Genomic DNA, 15,660 nt, shown 5'->3' with positions numbered 1-15,660 from the left:
GATCTCTGGGCTGGAACCAAGGGAAATGAAGATTCTTTTGTCAGAATAATTTGCTATATATAAGAAGAGGACAAGAGGAAAAAGGAGTTTCCACTTTTACACATTCACTATATAAGCTACAGAACTAGTTTCTAGCTAATATTTCAATATACAGTAACATTAATAGTTTCTCCTTTTAATTAAGTTTTAAAAGAATAATTACAATTCACTTCTTGAATGTACTGCACTATCTTCAGTATCAAATGTCTCAGATATCATGCAACAAAATGATTCCATAAGTCTTCAGATATTAGGTGGATAAGGAGTGTATACGCAAATAAATACAATTTTTATCTATGTAATATTATTATATAGATAAGATATTGATAGATGTAGATAATCTTGAAGTCAAAGCCAGGAACAATCCCCAACTAGAATGTCAACAGCTTTCACTATTTTAAGATTAAACTCTGGTGGTATTCTGATGAGCACTTGGAGCCACACTACCTTGGGAATTTGTTTAGCTCATGGCTAGGTTACTTCTCCTAGAGCTCATTTCTTGCTGTAGAGATGGAGATGGATTTACACTGCGGCATTAAATCCTGTGTTAAATCCCTGGTGGAGACTTCTTAGGAAAAATTAAAAAATCCCTATTTTTAGTCTTACACACTTAAACATCTTTAAAAAGAATGTGACTGTTAAACATTCTCTCCACTCCCCTCAGTATGAAAATTTCAACTTGCAAGTGAAAAATAAATTCCACTCTGCTGGGATTAATCCAAGAAAAATAAGGCCTGAAATTTCTCAGTGCTGTTGGCAGTACATCTGAATTCTCTTGAGGCGCGTCTAAAACAAGATTCTTATAAAAAGTAGGTGGACTACCAAAATAAAAGTCCATAGCAAAATTAAAGATGGGCTTTTTCAGAAACTCAGTGGACGGCTGCTATTTTGCAGGGAAGGGAAAAGTGGAAATTGTCCACATTAAATATATATATGTAAATTACTTTTTTCGGTCACTAACATCAACATGAACATTTACCAATACTCAGAAAATGTAACTGTAGCTGTGGTGGAATAATCCATCTCTTTCTATCATTTCTGAATGCAATCTTGGCACCTACTAACATTTTTGTCTTACCTGATTGTGTTTCCACTGCCAGAGGATGTCGTATGGCAGCTGGAAGTCGATTCTCTTTTGTCTCAGATACTTCCCTGAAACAAAATGGTTCATATGTCACACACTCATTCCCATATATTCATGAGGAAAGAGGACCATGAATAGGCAAAAAGCCCACATTCTGACAGAGCCCCTCAGCCTCTGAAAATACCAAAAGGGAGAATAGCAGAAATCCTCAAATGTTTTATTTATTAGAGGCAACACAGGAAAAACGTCCGTAAAAATCTTCCAAAAAAGGACCACAACATGCTGGTGTTGCTGGCTTTCCACTAGTGTCATAGCTAGGTTTATTCTTATGGGTATTGAATGAGTGGCTGCCTCTTAAGCAGGGACACAACTGTACTTGCAAATATGAAGACCGGCTTGCTGGGGAAGGTGAGAGGGGAACTGCACTCTGCTTTCTGTGGAGTGGGGTCTTAAACTGTACTTTGATGACTGGCCTAAGAGCTCAGAAAACTCTGATATTTGCAGCTACACTCCTGACAACAATGCTAGGAACCCTGCACAAGTTCTCTCAGGAGAGATTGCTGTGAAGTGAGAAGCTGGAGGGACAGAACAAATTTTGCAGATATAAAAAGACTTGCCTTTTAATTTTCAAAAATCTCTTTTCTCCAAGAAGGTACCTACTCTGGTTATGCAGTATTTTTTCACGTTGTATTATCCTCAATGTTATTACCATGGACAATGTGTGTACAGCGGGATCCTCGTGACCCAACAGTGCAGTAACAGATCCTTTCCATTAGCAATTTCCACAGTTATGCTTTTAGGTCAGGACTTCATCCTGGCATTTGTTCTTCACAACTCCCTTTCCCCCAAACTATGGACTAGTATGTAGAAGGAGAATCTTCCTGCCCACGCCCCCCATCCCTTTCCCTCCTCTCCTTTCTCCCCTCCGCCCCATGAATGTACTGAAATGGGATCTCCGCGTAAAGTTTCCAAAAGGTGGGACTATCCTGGATTTTTTCCCAGCCTGGCTCAAAGTGAAATTCTCTGATCCACAAAGCCCTGCCCTCTATGTAAGGGAAACACTGTGGATCTTGCCAATCCTCATAAAAATGTGCTTCCTATCAGTGTGAGATGTCTAAAAACAAGCAACTGATGCTCTCCCTTCTTCACATTCTTCTGGAAAATCTGACCAAGTCATCCTGATAAATTACTCAGTTGGGTGCTCCTAAGAATCAGCTGAATCCCCTTCAGTGCTCCCCTTGCTCCCAGTATACAGCACTTAGGAAAGCAGTACAAGTGGGTATATTAAAAAACATGGCAAGTAGAAAGTCAATGGTGTTCTTTAGCATTCAATCTATTTTACATTGTTTCATCCCCATCAGTTTTGCTCAGGAAGGCTAATTTTTTTCCTACTTATTTTACCAAAGTGAGCAGCAGGACTATTACTGTATCTATAATTTTTATTATATGACATTAAAAAAAGATGTTAGAAGAAAAGAGGAATCATTTAAGCACTTCTGATTTACTAAATTGTACAATGAAGAAAGGAGGAGGATGAAAGAGATGGAACACTTAGCACTGAACTATACTTTATAAAGAGCGACACAAGATAGTAGCTAGGTTGGTCATCAAGCACCTAGACAAGAATTCCTGAACTCTGCCCCAGACTTGATTTCTTAACCAATGAAACAACAAACGGCTCTTTTTGCTAGCATTATGCTGCATAACTTAACAAGGAGATTTCTAAAAACAATTTATCTGGCTATGGACTGTAGGGTTCCAGTATATACAAAGTGCTCACTGACTCCTAGGTCCACATATTCATATCACTTCCTCTTTCATAACCAGCGTTAAGTGACCTGAATAAAACCTATTGTACACATTTTATTTCTACAGCCCATCCCATGTTTTTGTGTAAGAGATACTCCTTCCTAGTTCAACAGCTGGAGTCAGACAGTCAGTAGAGGACACAGATACTACCCAGTACAAATCTGTTTTAACTTTCAGAAGTAAAGTTACTTAAGGAAAGTTACAAAAGAAAACAGCTATCTAACTGAAGGAGAGAAGCTCTGACTCATATATTATTCACTGGTAATGTCTAACTAGGAAATTTCAAGTAAAGTTTGATACTCTCCTTAATTCTCATCACTGGGCCCAAAGAACTAGAATGATCTAGCACAGACAACAAATATATGCAAATAGTTTCCCAAAGAACTAATTTTAAACAATAGACCAGAAGGATCGGGAGGAGCCATTAGGGCAATGGTTCCCAACATTTTTGGCTTGAAGGTCAAAAATATCATTTTTACAACCCTGAAGGGCCACCCGTCTATCTACTTGTAAAAAATGTATTGATGTATACACCATTAAGGACTACTTTAAATATGTAGTAATTTGTAAACATTTTGATGCTACTGTGCTCATTTTTACATTAATTTGTAGGTGTAAAATAGTTACTCACTGTATGTCACACACTCACAGACAAAGCACTAGTATAGATGAGTGACTGTCACTACACACTGAAGCACGTGGCCTGGCAGCTAGGTCATGGTGGGTGGCCTGCTAAGTGCATGCCAAACCGGAAGGCACTGATTTTTAGTCCTGCCCCTCCTCAAGCATGGTGGGTCCTGGCTGCTCTGCCAGCAGCCCTCCTCCCCCACTGTAGCCAGATGGAAGGAGTTCAACGAGGAGGCAGATTGTCCCCCTGCCTGCATGTGTCTTGTCATCCTGTGTGCTCCACCTGGGTCGCTAGGCAGTGGCTCCCTTCTGCAGTCAGGGGGACGGGAGATCAGTGCTCCCCTCCCTCTGGCTCCACCAGGGACCCCAGTGCCTAGGGACCCAAGCAGAGAACTTTGCTCTCTTCTGGAGCTGGGGGAGGGGAGCACTGATCTCCCTTCCCTCTGGTTCCAGCAGGGACTCCCGAGCCTATGGACCCAGGTGGAGGGCTTTGCGGTACTCCCTGCTGATCTCCCATCCCCTTGGCTGCATCAAGAAGCCTGCACTGATCTTATAGCCCTGCAGCAACATACTCTGCCTGGGTCCTGAGGCAGCAGCTTCCTTCTGCAGCCAGGGGGATGGGAGATCAGTGCTCCCCTACCTCTGGCTCCAGCAGGGACCCTAGCGCATAGGGACCCTGGCTGAGCGCTTTGCTGTGTTCCCTGCTTTAGCCAGGGGAGGGAAGCGCTGATCTCCCATCCCCTTGGCCTCAGCAAGGAACCTGCACCAGTCTTGTAGCGTGCTCTGCCTGGGTCTTTAGGCAGTAGCTCCCTTCTGCAGCCAGTGGGAGGGGAGTGGTGGACTGCTTTGACACTTTTGGCCAATGGGCTGGAAATCACTGCATTAAGGTCTAAAGTCCCAACTCTTAATCCCATTATACCTAAAAATATAAACCAGTGCGGAAAATGACTTTCAATAATTGGTTTCCATGAACTGGTATTGACAGTGGCTTAAACACTAAGTGTAGGTTTGACAAGACCATTCCTAATAATGTTTCAAGGGGACGTGATATTGAAAAACATTTTCAGCAATAGTTCAATTTCTTGGTGTACACAGAGTTTCTGCCATTTTCGCAGAATTTTTCTTCATTTCAAAGATTATTGTAACCCCCAGCTCTCCTCCCTCTTCATAAAGAAAGAAATGGATCCATTAAGAACCTGGCTACTACAAGTGTCAGGGTTTGACACCACAAATACCAGGACATTTGTAGTTAAGATTAAAATGTTGTCCTGTCATTTTGTTGAGATATTGCAGCAAAGATCTGAAACCAAAAGGGATGAATAAAGATGAAGTGTCAGCCCAATGCCCAAATTTCCTGGCTTTCCTGGGTTTAAACAAGCCCCTTCATGTTCTTCTAGCAATAATTTCTGTGGTTTCATTTAGATTCAAATGCATACCTCCATCACTGAGCAAACTGGAAAATAAAAATTGTAATGTTTTCCTTACAACTTACACTTAAATTAGTTATTTTCAAAGCTTTATTTATCCTTAGCAGGTTCCAGGAAACAGCTAAATCTGCTGGGAATTTGCTTTCACTTCTATGATCTCACTGGGTAAAACAAAAGGCTCTTTCAAGTGCCCTGGCACGGAGCCTGGAGAATATGGAACATTCTCTAGCCCTCATTAAGCAGGCACTAGTAAAGTTATCTGGCAGAGATTTAAACCTTGTAACTCTATTCTGTAGTTAAACCACTCTCCAGCTACCTAATATAGAGTAATTAAAGCAGCCTTATCTTTATTGTAGAAGTTTGTTTGTGTCTGCTGGTACAAATAAACTGGAGGTCATAGCCTTGTGTGGAAAAAAGGGAACAGAATCATTGCACTGCATATTAAACCTGAGCCTCTGGAGAGACAGCTCAATTGTGGGACAAAGCCACATGAACTTTACAAAAAGGAGGAACTTATTGAGAAAGTTCAGAGATTTCTTGGAATTTAAATTTAATACCTTTAATTCTGAAATTTTAATTCTTAAAAGTTCATGGTTATTGATTTACACATGCAAGTCTTTGATATCCTTCAGCTGGTGTTTCACGAAATAACCCACCACAACACACAAGGGGTTGGCTGAAGGAGACATTCCAATCAAAGAAAAACATTTGGTGGGATATTCTTTCTGAACAATGCAAAGTTCCCTACGAACCCCTTTTCCCAGTGTAAATGTTGCCATACAAAACAATGGAAGTTTGCACCTATGTGCTCTGTTCAGTGCTCTAGACAATTGTGTTCTAAAGTCATTTTAGATAGGTTGCTGCTGTACTGGGAAGTGACTGGGACCCCCTCAGTCTGGAAGTCTTATATCAAACTATAAACTAGTTTGAAGCAGTATAGTCTAGTGGACTGAATCTGTGACTAAGATCAGGAATTTGTTGAGCTCTAATCCTAATGCTCATTGTGGGTAAAACTCACCTTTGTGCAGAAAGTCAGCACAAGACTTAAGCATCACTTAAGTCTTATTTAAACTCTCAAAATAGGACATAAGTGATGCAAAGGTCTTGCACATGCCCTCTGCACAATGGTGAATTTCAACTTGTGTGACTTCGAGCAAGTGACTTAAACTCTCTGTACATACCACCATTTTCACATCTAGAAAATGGAAGCTAAAAACCACTCACAGGTATGTGGGGAGGATTTATTAACGTTTGTGTGTCATAGATGTTCATTATTTTACTGGTTTCCATCCTACTTTAATACTGGTTTGAAAAGAAAATTCCTGTACAACATTTAAGCAAAATATACAATTTTTAAAGAGTAACATTTATTTTCTGATTGTTAAACCAGTATTAAAACTAGATTAAAGTCTTGACAATGTAGAGTAAGCAGAAAAACTGAAAAATAAAATCCAAACAATAATGGAAGAAAAGTGTTTATGGTATTTCTCATCCTGTCCATCTCAGAATCATAGAAGATTAGGGTGAAAGGGACCTCAGGAGGTCATCTAGTCCAACTCTCTGCTCAAAGCAGGGCCAAGCAAGACTAAATCATCCCAGCCAGGACTTTGTCAAGCTGGACCTTGAAAACCTCTAAGGATGGAGATTCCATCACCACCCTACGTAACCCATTCCAGTGCTTCACCACCCTCTTAGTGAAAAACTTTTTCCTAATATCCAACCTAGACCTCCCCCACTGCAACTTGAGACCATTGCTCCTTGTTCTGTCATCTGCCACCACAGAGAACAGCCTAGCTCCATGCCCCCTGGAACCCCGTTCAGGTAGTTGAAGGCCAGTATCAAATGCCCCTCACTCTTCTCTTCTGCAGACTAAACGAACCCAGTTCCCTCAATCTTTCTTCGTAAGTCATGTGCTCCAGTTGCCTAATCATTTTTGTTGCCCTCCACAGGATTCTCTTGAATTTGTCAACATCCTTCCTGTAGTGGAGGGCCCAAAACTGCACACAATACTCACCAGTGCCAAATAGAGGGGAATAATCACTTCCCTCAATCTGCTGGCAATGCTCCTATTAATGCAGTCCAATATGCCATTAGCCTTGTAGGCAATAAGGACACACAGTTGACTCATATCCAGCTTCTTGTCCACTATAACCCCCAGGTCCTTTTCTGCAGAACGGCTGCATAGCCAATTGGTCCCCAGTCTGTAGCAGTGCATGGGTTTCTTCTGTCCTAAGTGCAGAACTCTGCACTTCTCCTTGTTGAACCTCATCAGATTTCTTTTAGCTCAATCCTCCAATTTGTCTAGGTCACTCTGTATCCTATCCCTTCCCTCCAGTGTCTCTACCACTCCCCCTAGCTTAGTGTCATCTGCAAACTTGCTGAGGGTGCAATCCACCCCATCCTCCAGATCATTAATGAAGATATTGAACAAAACTGGACCCAGGACTGACTCCTGAGGTACCTACATGTTACTGGCTGCCAGCTTAGACATCAAGCCGTTGATCTAGCCAGCCTGATGATCTAGCCAGCTTTCTATCCATCTTCTAGTCCATTTGTCCGACCCATATTTCTGTAACTTGCTCGCAAGAATACAGTGGGAGACCATTTCAAAAGCTTTGCTAAAGTCAAGATACATCACGTCCACCGTTTTCCCCACGTCTACAGAGCCAGTCATCTCATCACAGAAGGCAATCATGACTTGCCCTTGGTGAATCCACGCTGACTGTTCCCAATCACCTTCCTCTCTTCCAAGTGTTTCAAAATGGATTCCTTGAAGACATGCTCCATGATTTTTCTGGGGACTGAGGTAAGGCTGACTGGTCTGTAGGTCCCCAGATCCTCCTTTCTCCCTTTTTGAAAGATAAGCACTATTTTTGCATTTTTCCAATCATCCAGGACCTCCCCTGACCACCACAAGTTTTCAAAGACAATGGACCTGCAATCACATTAGCCAACTCCCTCACAGCATCCTTAGATACATTATACAAGTCCATGGGGCTGGATGCATGTCTAGCTTTTCTAAAGAGTCCTGAAACTGTTCTTTCACCACTGAGAGCTGCTTACTTCCTCCCTGTTCTGTGCTGTCCAGTGTAGTAGTCGGGGATCTGACCTTGTCTGTGAAGACACAGGCAAAAAAAATCATTGAGTACTTCAGCTTTTTTCACATCATCTGTCACTCGGTTGCCTCCTCCATTTAGTAAGGGGCCCACACTTTCCCTGACCTTCTTCTTGTTGCTGACATATCTGTAGAAACCCTTCTTGTTACTCTTCACGTCCCTGGCTAGCTGCAACTCCAATTACGCTTTGATCTTCCTGATTTCACTCTTGCATGCTTGAGCAGTATTTTTATACTCTTTTCTAGTCATCTGACCAAGCTTCCACTTCTTGTAAGCTTCCGTTTTGTGTTTAAGCTCAGTAACGATTTCTCTCTAAAGCCAAACTGGTCACCTGCCATATTCGTTATTCTTTCTGCACATCGGGATGGTTTGTTCCTGTGCCCTCAATAAGGTTTGTTTAAAATACAGCCAGCCCTCTTTGACTCCCTTCCTCCCCACATATTAGCCTTCCAGGGGATCCTGCCCATCAGCTCCCTGAGGGAGTCAAAGTCTGCTTTTCTGAAGTCCATGGCCCGTATTCTGCTGTTGTCCTTTCTTCCTTTTGTCAGGATCCTGAATTCTACCATCTCATGGTCACTGTTGCTTAGGTTGCCACCCACTTCTATTTCCGCTACCAATTCTTCCCTGTTTGTGAGCAGCAGTTGAAGAGCAGCACGGCCCCTAGTTGGTTCCTCCAGCACTTACACCAGGAAGTTCTATCTTGTTCCTTGTTCCTCTGAATAATGAAAGCATTCAGAGACTGAATCAAATGAGTTTGATACAATTTATGGAGGCAATAAAAAACCATTACTTACCTTCCGTAACTGTTGTTCTTTGAGATGCGTTGCTCGTGTACATTCCAAGCAGGTGTGCACGCACCACGTGCACAGTCATCAGAAGGCTTTCCCCCAGCAGTACCTGTCAGGTTGGTGTAGGTGGCCCTTGGAGTGGCGTTTCCATGGCGCTGTATATAGGGGCCAGCCGACCCACCACCTCTCCAGTTCCTTCTTGCTGATTGGTTCCGACAAGAGGGATAGACGGGTGGGTCTTGGAATGGACATGAGCAACACATTTCGAATAACAACAGTTACGGAAGGTAAGTAAAGGTTTTTTCTTCTTCGAGTGCTTGCTCATGTTGATTCCAAGCAGGTGATTTCCAAGCAGATGAACGAAGGAGGAGTCGGAGCTCACAAGATTGCCGACTGGAGCACTGCTCTTCCAAATGCTGCATCATCCTTGGCATACTGGGTAATGGCATAATGCGAAGTAAATGTGTGTACAGAAGACCAGGTTGCAGTCCTACAGATTTCCTGTGTGGGAATGTGAGCCAGGAATGCTGATGATGAGGCCTGAGCCCTCATGGAACGCGCCATGAGGATGGGGGCTGGCACTGTGGCTAGCTCATAACATGCCCTTATACACAAGGTAATGCAGGATGAAATCCTCTGAGAAGATACTGGTAGACCTTTCATCCTTTCTGCTACAGCGATGAAGAGCTGATTCGATTTACAAAAGGGCTTAGTTCTCTCTCTATAAAAAGCCAGCACCTGTCTGATATCCAAGGAATGGAGACTACATTCCCTGCTGCTAGCATGCGGCTTTGGAAAGAACACTGGCAAGAAAATCTCCTGACTAGTGTGAAATTGAGACCCCACCTTGGGAAGGAAAGCTGGGTGTGGACGCAGCTGCACCTTGTCCTTATGAAATACTGTACACGGGGGTTCTGAGATTAACGCCTTGAGTTCAGACACCTTCCATGCTGAGGTGATAGCAATGAGGAAGACTACCTTCCACGATAGGTACAATAGAACACGTGAAGCTAGGGGCTTGAAGCACTGGAATGGGTTACTTAGGGAGGTGGTGGAATCTCCATCTTTAGAGGTTTTTAAGCTGCGGTTTTACAAAACCCTCGCTGGGATTATTTAGCTGAGGTTAGTCCTGCTCTGAGCAGGGGGTTGGACTAGATGACCTCCTGAGGTCCCTTCCAACTCTATGATTCTATAATTCTATATTCTATGATTCTAATGTCCCGTTCCGAGATTGGACGGCATACTGGAGGGTAAAGTCTTTCTGAGCCTTTGAGGAAACCGGACACCATAGTGTTGGCAAATATCGAACAACCTCTTTCTCCCAGGTGGAAGGCGGAAATAATCGCCAAGTGCACCTTTACAGATGCAGCTGCCAAACCTAACTGTTTTAGGTGCAGTAAGTAGTCCAGTATAAGAGGCAGCGGAGCCTGCATTGGAGGACTGCCCTTTTGTACCGACCATACTGAGAACCTCTTCCATTTAGCCAAGTACGCCGCTCTGGTGGATGTCTTCCTACTACTGAGGAGAACCTCCTGCACCTGTTCCAAGCGTTCTGCCTCCCTCGGATTCAACCACGCAGCTTCCATACCATGGATGAAGTGATTCTAGGCTGGGGTGACACAGCTGATCATGGTTCTGTGTGATCAGGTCTGGAACCAGCGGCAGTGTGATCGGGTGTCTACGGACAGCTGCAGCAGCATTGTGTACCAGTGTTGCCTTAGCCATGCTGGAGCTATAAGAATAACTGAGGCCCTGTCCCTCCTGATTTTTAAGAGGACCTTGTGGACAAGATGAAATGGCGGGAATGCATAGAGCAGGTGGTGAACCAGGGAAGGAGGAACACATCTGCCATGGAACCTGGGTCGTGCCCTCAGTAGGAGCAAAACTAGTGGTACTTCCTGTTGGACCACGTTGCAAATAGGTCCACTTGGGGAAACCCCCACCTCTGGAAAATAGTCCTCAAGATATCCGTGCAGAGAGACCACTCATTGGCGTTGAAGGAGCGGCTGAGATGGTTCATTCTGGGCGCCAGGGAGGTAGGACGCTTCCAAGTTTATGGAGCGGGTGATGCAAAAGTCCCAGAGTTTGATGGCTTCCTGGCACAGGGTAGAGGAACATGCTCCCTCTTGTCTTTTCATATAGAACATCACCGTGGTGTTGTCTGTCAATACTGACACCTCCTTGCCCACCAGGTGAGACTGGAATACCTGGCAGGCCAATCTGACCACCCGTAGCTCTCTGAAATTTATATGGAGCGACAGCTCCTCTGGGGACCAAAGCCCTGGGGTCCTCCATTCACTGAGGTCCACTCCACACCCCAAGGCTGAAGCGTCCATCACCAACACCAGTGATGGTTGCAGCCTGGCAAATGGGACCCCTTGGCACACGATAGGGGTTGAGCCATCACTGAGGGACTCTACAATTTGTGGTGGGATGGAGACTACTCCGTCCAGACTATCTGTAGGGTCAGTAGACCGATGCCAGCCACAACTGGGGAGGTTTGAGTTGCAGCCTCACATGCTGGACCACGTATGTGCAGGAGGCCAGGTGGTCTAAAAGTGTCAGGCAACTTTGAGCTGTCATAGTAGGAAAGTTGCTGAGGGTCCTTATTATGGAGCCCGTAGTCTGGAAATGAGGCTCTGGCAACAGAGCCCTGGCCTGAACTGAATCCAGGACTGCCCGTATAAATTCTACTTTTTGGGTGGGCACTAGAGTTGACTTGCTCACGTTTAGCTGCAGACAAAGGTTGAGGAACGTTGCCCATATTAGAGCAACGTGTGCTTCCACCTGCTCCCTGGAGCGGCCCTTGACTAGCCAATCATCCAGCTATGGGTACACCTGAACACAGTGTCTCCTCAGGAATGCAGTGACCACGACCACGCATTTGGTAAAGACTCTGGGAGCCACTGATAGGCCGAACAGGAGAACAGTGACCTGGTTGTGGTTGTGTCCTACTACAAACCTGAGAAATCTCCTGTGGGAGGGTATTATTGAGATATGGAAGCAAGCATCTTTTAGGTCAAGGGCGGCATACCAGTCCACCTGATCCAGAGAGGGAATGACCAAGGCTAAGGAGACAATGCGGAATTTCAGCTTCCTTAGGAACTCGTTGAGGTTCTGCAGATCGAGAATAGGCCTGAGCCCCCCTTTTGCCTTCGGGATTAGGAAATATCTGGAGTAAAACCCCTTTCCTTAGCTCCTGAGGACCTCTTTTACCGCTCTAGTGCAAAGCAGTTCCTGCACCTCTCCTATGAGAAGTTGCTCATGAGAGGGGTCCCTGAAGAGGGACTGGGAAGGGGAGTTGGAAGGTGGGGTAGAACAAAATTGGAGGGAGTATCCCATTTCTACCATGCACAACACCCATCTGTCCCATGTTATTCAGGCCAGGCACAGTAGAAATGGGATAATCTGTTGCGGAAAGGAAAGTTTTGTTTTGGTCCTGACGGCTGCTTCTCTGTGCCTTTGCCAGGGTTGGGCATCCTATACCTATTACTCCTGCCCTTTCTCTTGGAGAAGTCCTGCTGAGGTTGCTGAGGATAAAACCTCTACTCAGACTGGGGCTTAAACTGCTTCCTCTGCGTGGAGGGCATATGGATTCACCAAGGGCAAGTCATGCCTGACCAATCTGATTGTCTTCTATGAAGAAGTGACTAGCTCTGTGGATGTGGGGAAAGCGGTGGACGTGATATACCTTGACTTTAGCAAAGCTTTTGATACAGTCTCCCACAGTATTCCTATCAGCAACTTAAAGAAGTATGAGTCGGATGAATGGACTATAAAATGGATAGAGCTGGCTAGATCATTAGGCTCAATGGGTAGTGATCAATGGCTCCATGTCTAGCTGGCAGCCGGTCACAAGTGGAGTGCCCCAGGGGTCAGTCCTGGGGCCGGTTTTGTTCAACATCTTCATTAATGATCTGGAGGATGCACCCTCAGTCAAGTTTGCAGATGACACTAAGCTGGGGGAGTGGTAGATACCCTGGAAGGTAGGGATAGGATACAGAGTGACCTAGACAAACTGGAGGATTGAGCTAAAAGAAATCTGATGAGGTTCAACAAGGATAAGTGCAGAGTCCTGCACTTAGGACAGAAGAATCCCATACACAGCTACAGACTGGGGACCGACGGGCTAGGCAGCAGTTCTGCAGAAAAGGACCTGCGGGTTACAGTGGATACGAAGCTTGATATGAGTCAGCAGTGTGCCCTGGTTGCCAAGAAGGCTAACAGCATATTGGGCTGCATTAGTAGGAGCATTGCCAGCAGATCACAGGAAGTGATTATTTCCCTCTATTCAGCATTGGTGAGGCCACATTTGGAGTATTATGTCCAGTTTTGGGCCCCCCACTACAAAAAGGATGTGGACAAGTTGGAGAGAGTCCAGTGGAGGGCAACAAAAATGATTAGGGGGCTGGAGCACAAGACTTGTAAGGAGAGACGGAGGGAACTAGGCTTGTTTAATCTGCAAAAGAGAAGAACGAGGGGGGATTTGATAGCAGCCTTTAACTACCTGAAAGGGGGTTCCAGGGAGGATGGAGCTAGGCTGTTCTCAGTGGTGGCAGATGACAGAACAAGGAGTAACGGTCTCAGGTTGCAGTGTTGGAGGTCTAGGTTGGACATTAGGAAAAAGTTTTTCACTAGGAGGGTGGTGAAGCACTGGAATGGGTTACCTAAGGAGGTGGTGGAATCTCCATCTTTACAGGTTTTTAAACTGTGGCTTGACAAAGCCCTGGCTGGGATGATTTAGCTGAGGTTAGTCCTGCTTTGAGCAGAGGGTTGGATTAGATGACCTCCTGAGGTCCCTTCTAACTCTAATATTCTATCATTCTATGTAGCCCCAAGGATTTTAGGGTCGCCTTAGAGTCCTTGAGGCTGTGGAGCTTGGAGTCCGTTTGCTCCGAAAATAGCCCCTGGTCCTTCACTGGGAGGGTCCTGGATGATGGACTGGACCTCTGGTGGGAGACCTGACACCTGCAACCAGGAACTTCTCCTCATGGCCAGACCCGAAGCCATACTCCTTGCTGTGGAGTCTGCTGTGTCTAGTGCAGCCTGCAATGAAGTCCTGGATACAGCTTTTCCCTCTTCCACCATGGCTCCAAACTCTGTTTTGGACTCGGCTGGAAGGTAGTCTTTAAACTTCGCCATTGTGTCTCATGAGTTGAAGTTATATCTGCTGAGGATCACTTGTTGGTTGGTCATTCTCACTGTAGGCCCTCAGTGGAATAAACTTTCCTCCCGAACAGGTCCAGTCTCTTAGGCTCCTTCGCCTTTGGTGTCAGGCCCTGCTGCCCCTGCCTTTCCTTTTCATTCGCCACAGACATGACGAGCGAACTAGGCTGAGGATGAGTAAAGAGGTACTCATACCTTTTAGAAGGGGCAAAATATTTCCTCTCTATCCCTTTTGCTGTAAGCGGGATAGATGCCAGTGTCTGCCACAGTGTCTTCATTGTGGACTGCACCGTTTTAATCAGAGGCAGGACTACCCTCAAGGGACCCCCCGGAGCCAAAATGTCCATCATTTGGTCTATGGACTCATGAACCTCCTCTGCCTGCAGACCCAGGTTTTTGGCCACGCTTCTCAAGAGCTGCTTGTGAGCCCTATTGTCCATGGGTAGCGTGGTGGTCAATGTCCCTGCTACCGCTTCGTCAGGGGAGGAAGACAAGGTCCTGGGTCTCCCCTCCGCCTCGAGAATGTCCTGGCCTGTCAGGTTCTCCGTACCCGGGACATCCCTACAGGCGTCAGGTGCCACCTCGGTACCCGGATCTACCTCCTCTTCGGCACCACGTGCTGCACCAACTGTCTTCAGTGGCACCACCTCTCTGCACTCACTGGCTTCAGTGCTGACTGGAATGGAGCTGCGTTCTAGGGTGCCAACCACGTGGCTTTTTGAGGTGATCAAAAAGGGTCCCCTGGGCTGGGACCCTTGGGCTTGGTGATACGCCCACAGGATCCAGAAGGGCCACTGATGAGGTGCCTGCCACTGCATAAGGCCAAGATCCAGCAGGGGGTGCTTGCTCTCTACCTGCCTTATAGTATCGCCATGGTTCAGGTGATCAGTGCCAAGGTGACCGGCACCAAGGCGAGGGCGATTGGTGCTGAGGTGCAGGCAATTGGTGTTGCGGGGAGGTTGAGCGGTGCTGGTGCCGTGGAGAAGGCGATCGGTGTCGCCGGGATGATCAGTGCCGGGGCGATGGTGATCGGTGCCTAGGAGACAGTGACCGATGGCAAGGTGAAGACGACCTGCACCACATTATAGATGGCTTGCCTCTAGACGGCACCATGGCTAGCAGTGCCAGAGATCCTTGGTCTGGCATCTTCACTCCTGAGATGGGAGACTGCTGTGCCATCATAGCAATCAGGTCCTGCACTGCCTCAAATGCATCTGGCATGGAGGGGAGGTCCAGCTCTTTCACCTCGCTCTCCTTCGCCGGGGACCCTACGCTCACTGGGCTCGAGGGTGCTTGCTGTGGAGCCATAGCCACCTGTCCTGTTGACCCTTGCGCTGAACAGGCCTTTGGGCATGATGGGCCAGTGCCCTCGTCCAGGGGCCGCACCGAAGGCAAGGTTCCTCTATCTGCCCAGTGCTTCTTACTGGGCACTGGTGAATGAGATTGGTGTCAAACAGTCTTTGCCACCGGCGAGTGCTGGTGCCAAGCCTCCCTCTGCGCGTAGGACTTCTTCGGCACTAGGCCTCTAACTGATGTTGGGGCACTGAGCACTGACGCGCCCGGTGCCGGTCCAGGGGTTGCGACCAAAGAGCTGCCTCCATGAG

General features: G+C 46.2%; 1 protein-coding gene across 4 annotated transcripts in view; it reads right to left on the bottom strand.

Moving 5' to 3' along the window:
• ASH1L (ASH1 like histone lysine methyltransferase) overlaps positions 1 to 15,660 on the bottom strand; it is a 151,513-nt gene that overhangs the window by 30,522 nt on the left and 105,331 nt on the right. For all 4 annotated transcript variants that reach the window (XM_067539158.1, XM_067539161.1, XM_067539159.1 and 1 more), the window contains one exon: positions 1,118 to 1,191. In XM_067539158.1, coding sequence (XP_067395259.1) covers positions 1,118 to 1,191 — 74 coding nt within the window. The remainder of the gene's footprint in view (positions 1 to 1,117; positions 1,192 to 15,660) is intronic.

This window comes from Emydura macquarii, unplaced genomic scaffold (genome assembly GCF_026122565.2).
Source record: "Emydura macquarii macquarii isolate MOO-44397 ecotype Brisbane River unplaced genomic scaffold, CSIRO-AGI_Emac_v2 contig_527, whole genome shotgun sequence".
Taxonomy (NCBI): domain Eukaryota; kingdom Metazoa; phylum Chordata; order Testudines; family Chelidae; genus Emydura; species Emydura macquarii.
This window is presented reverse-complemented; position numbering and strand designations above follow the sequence as displayed.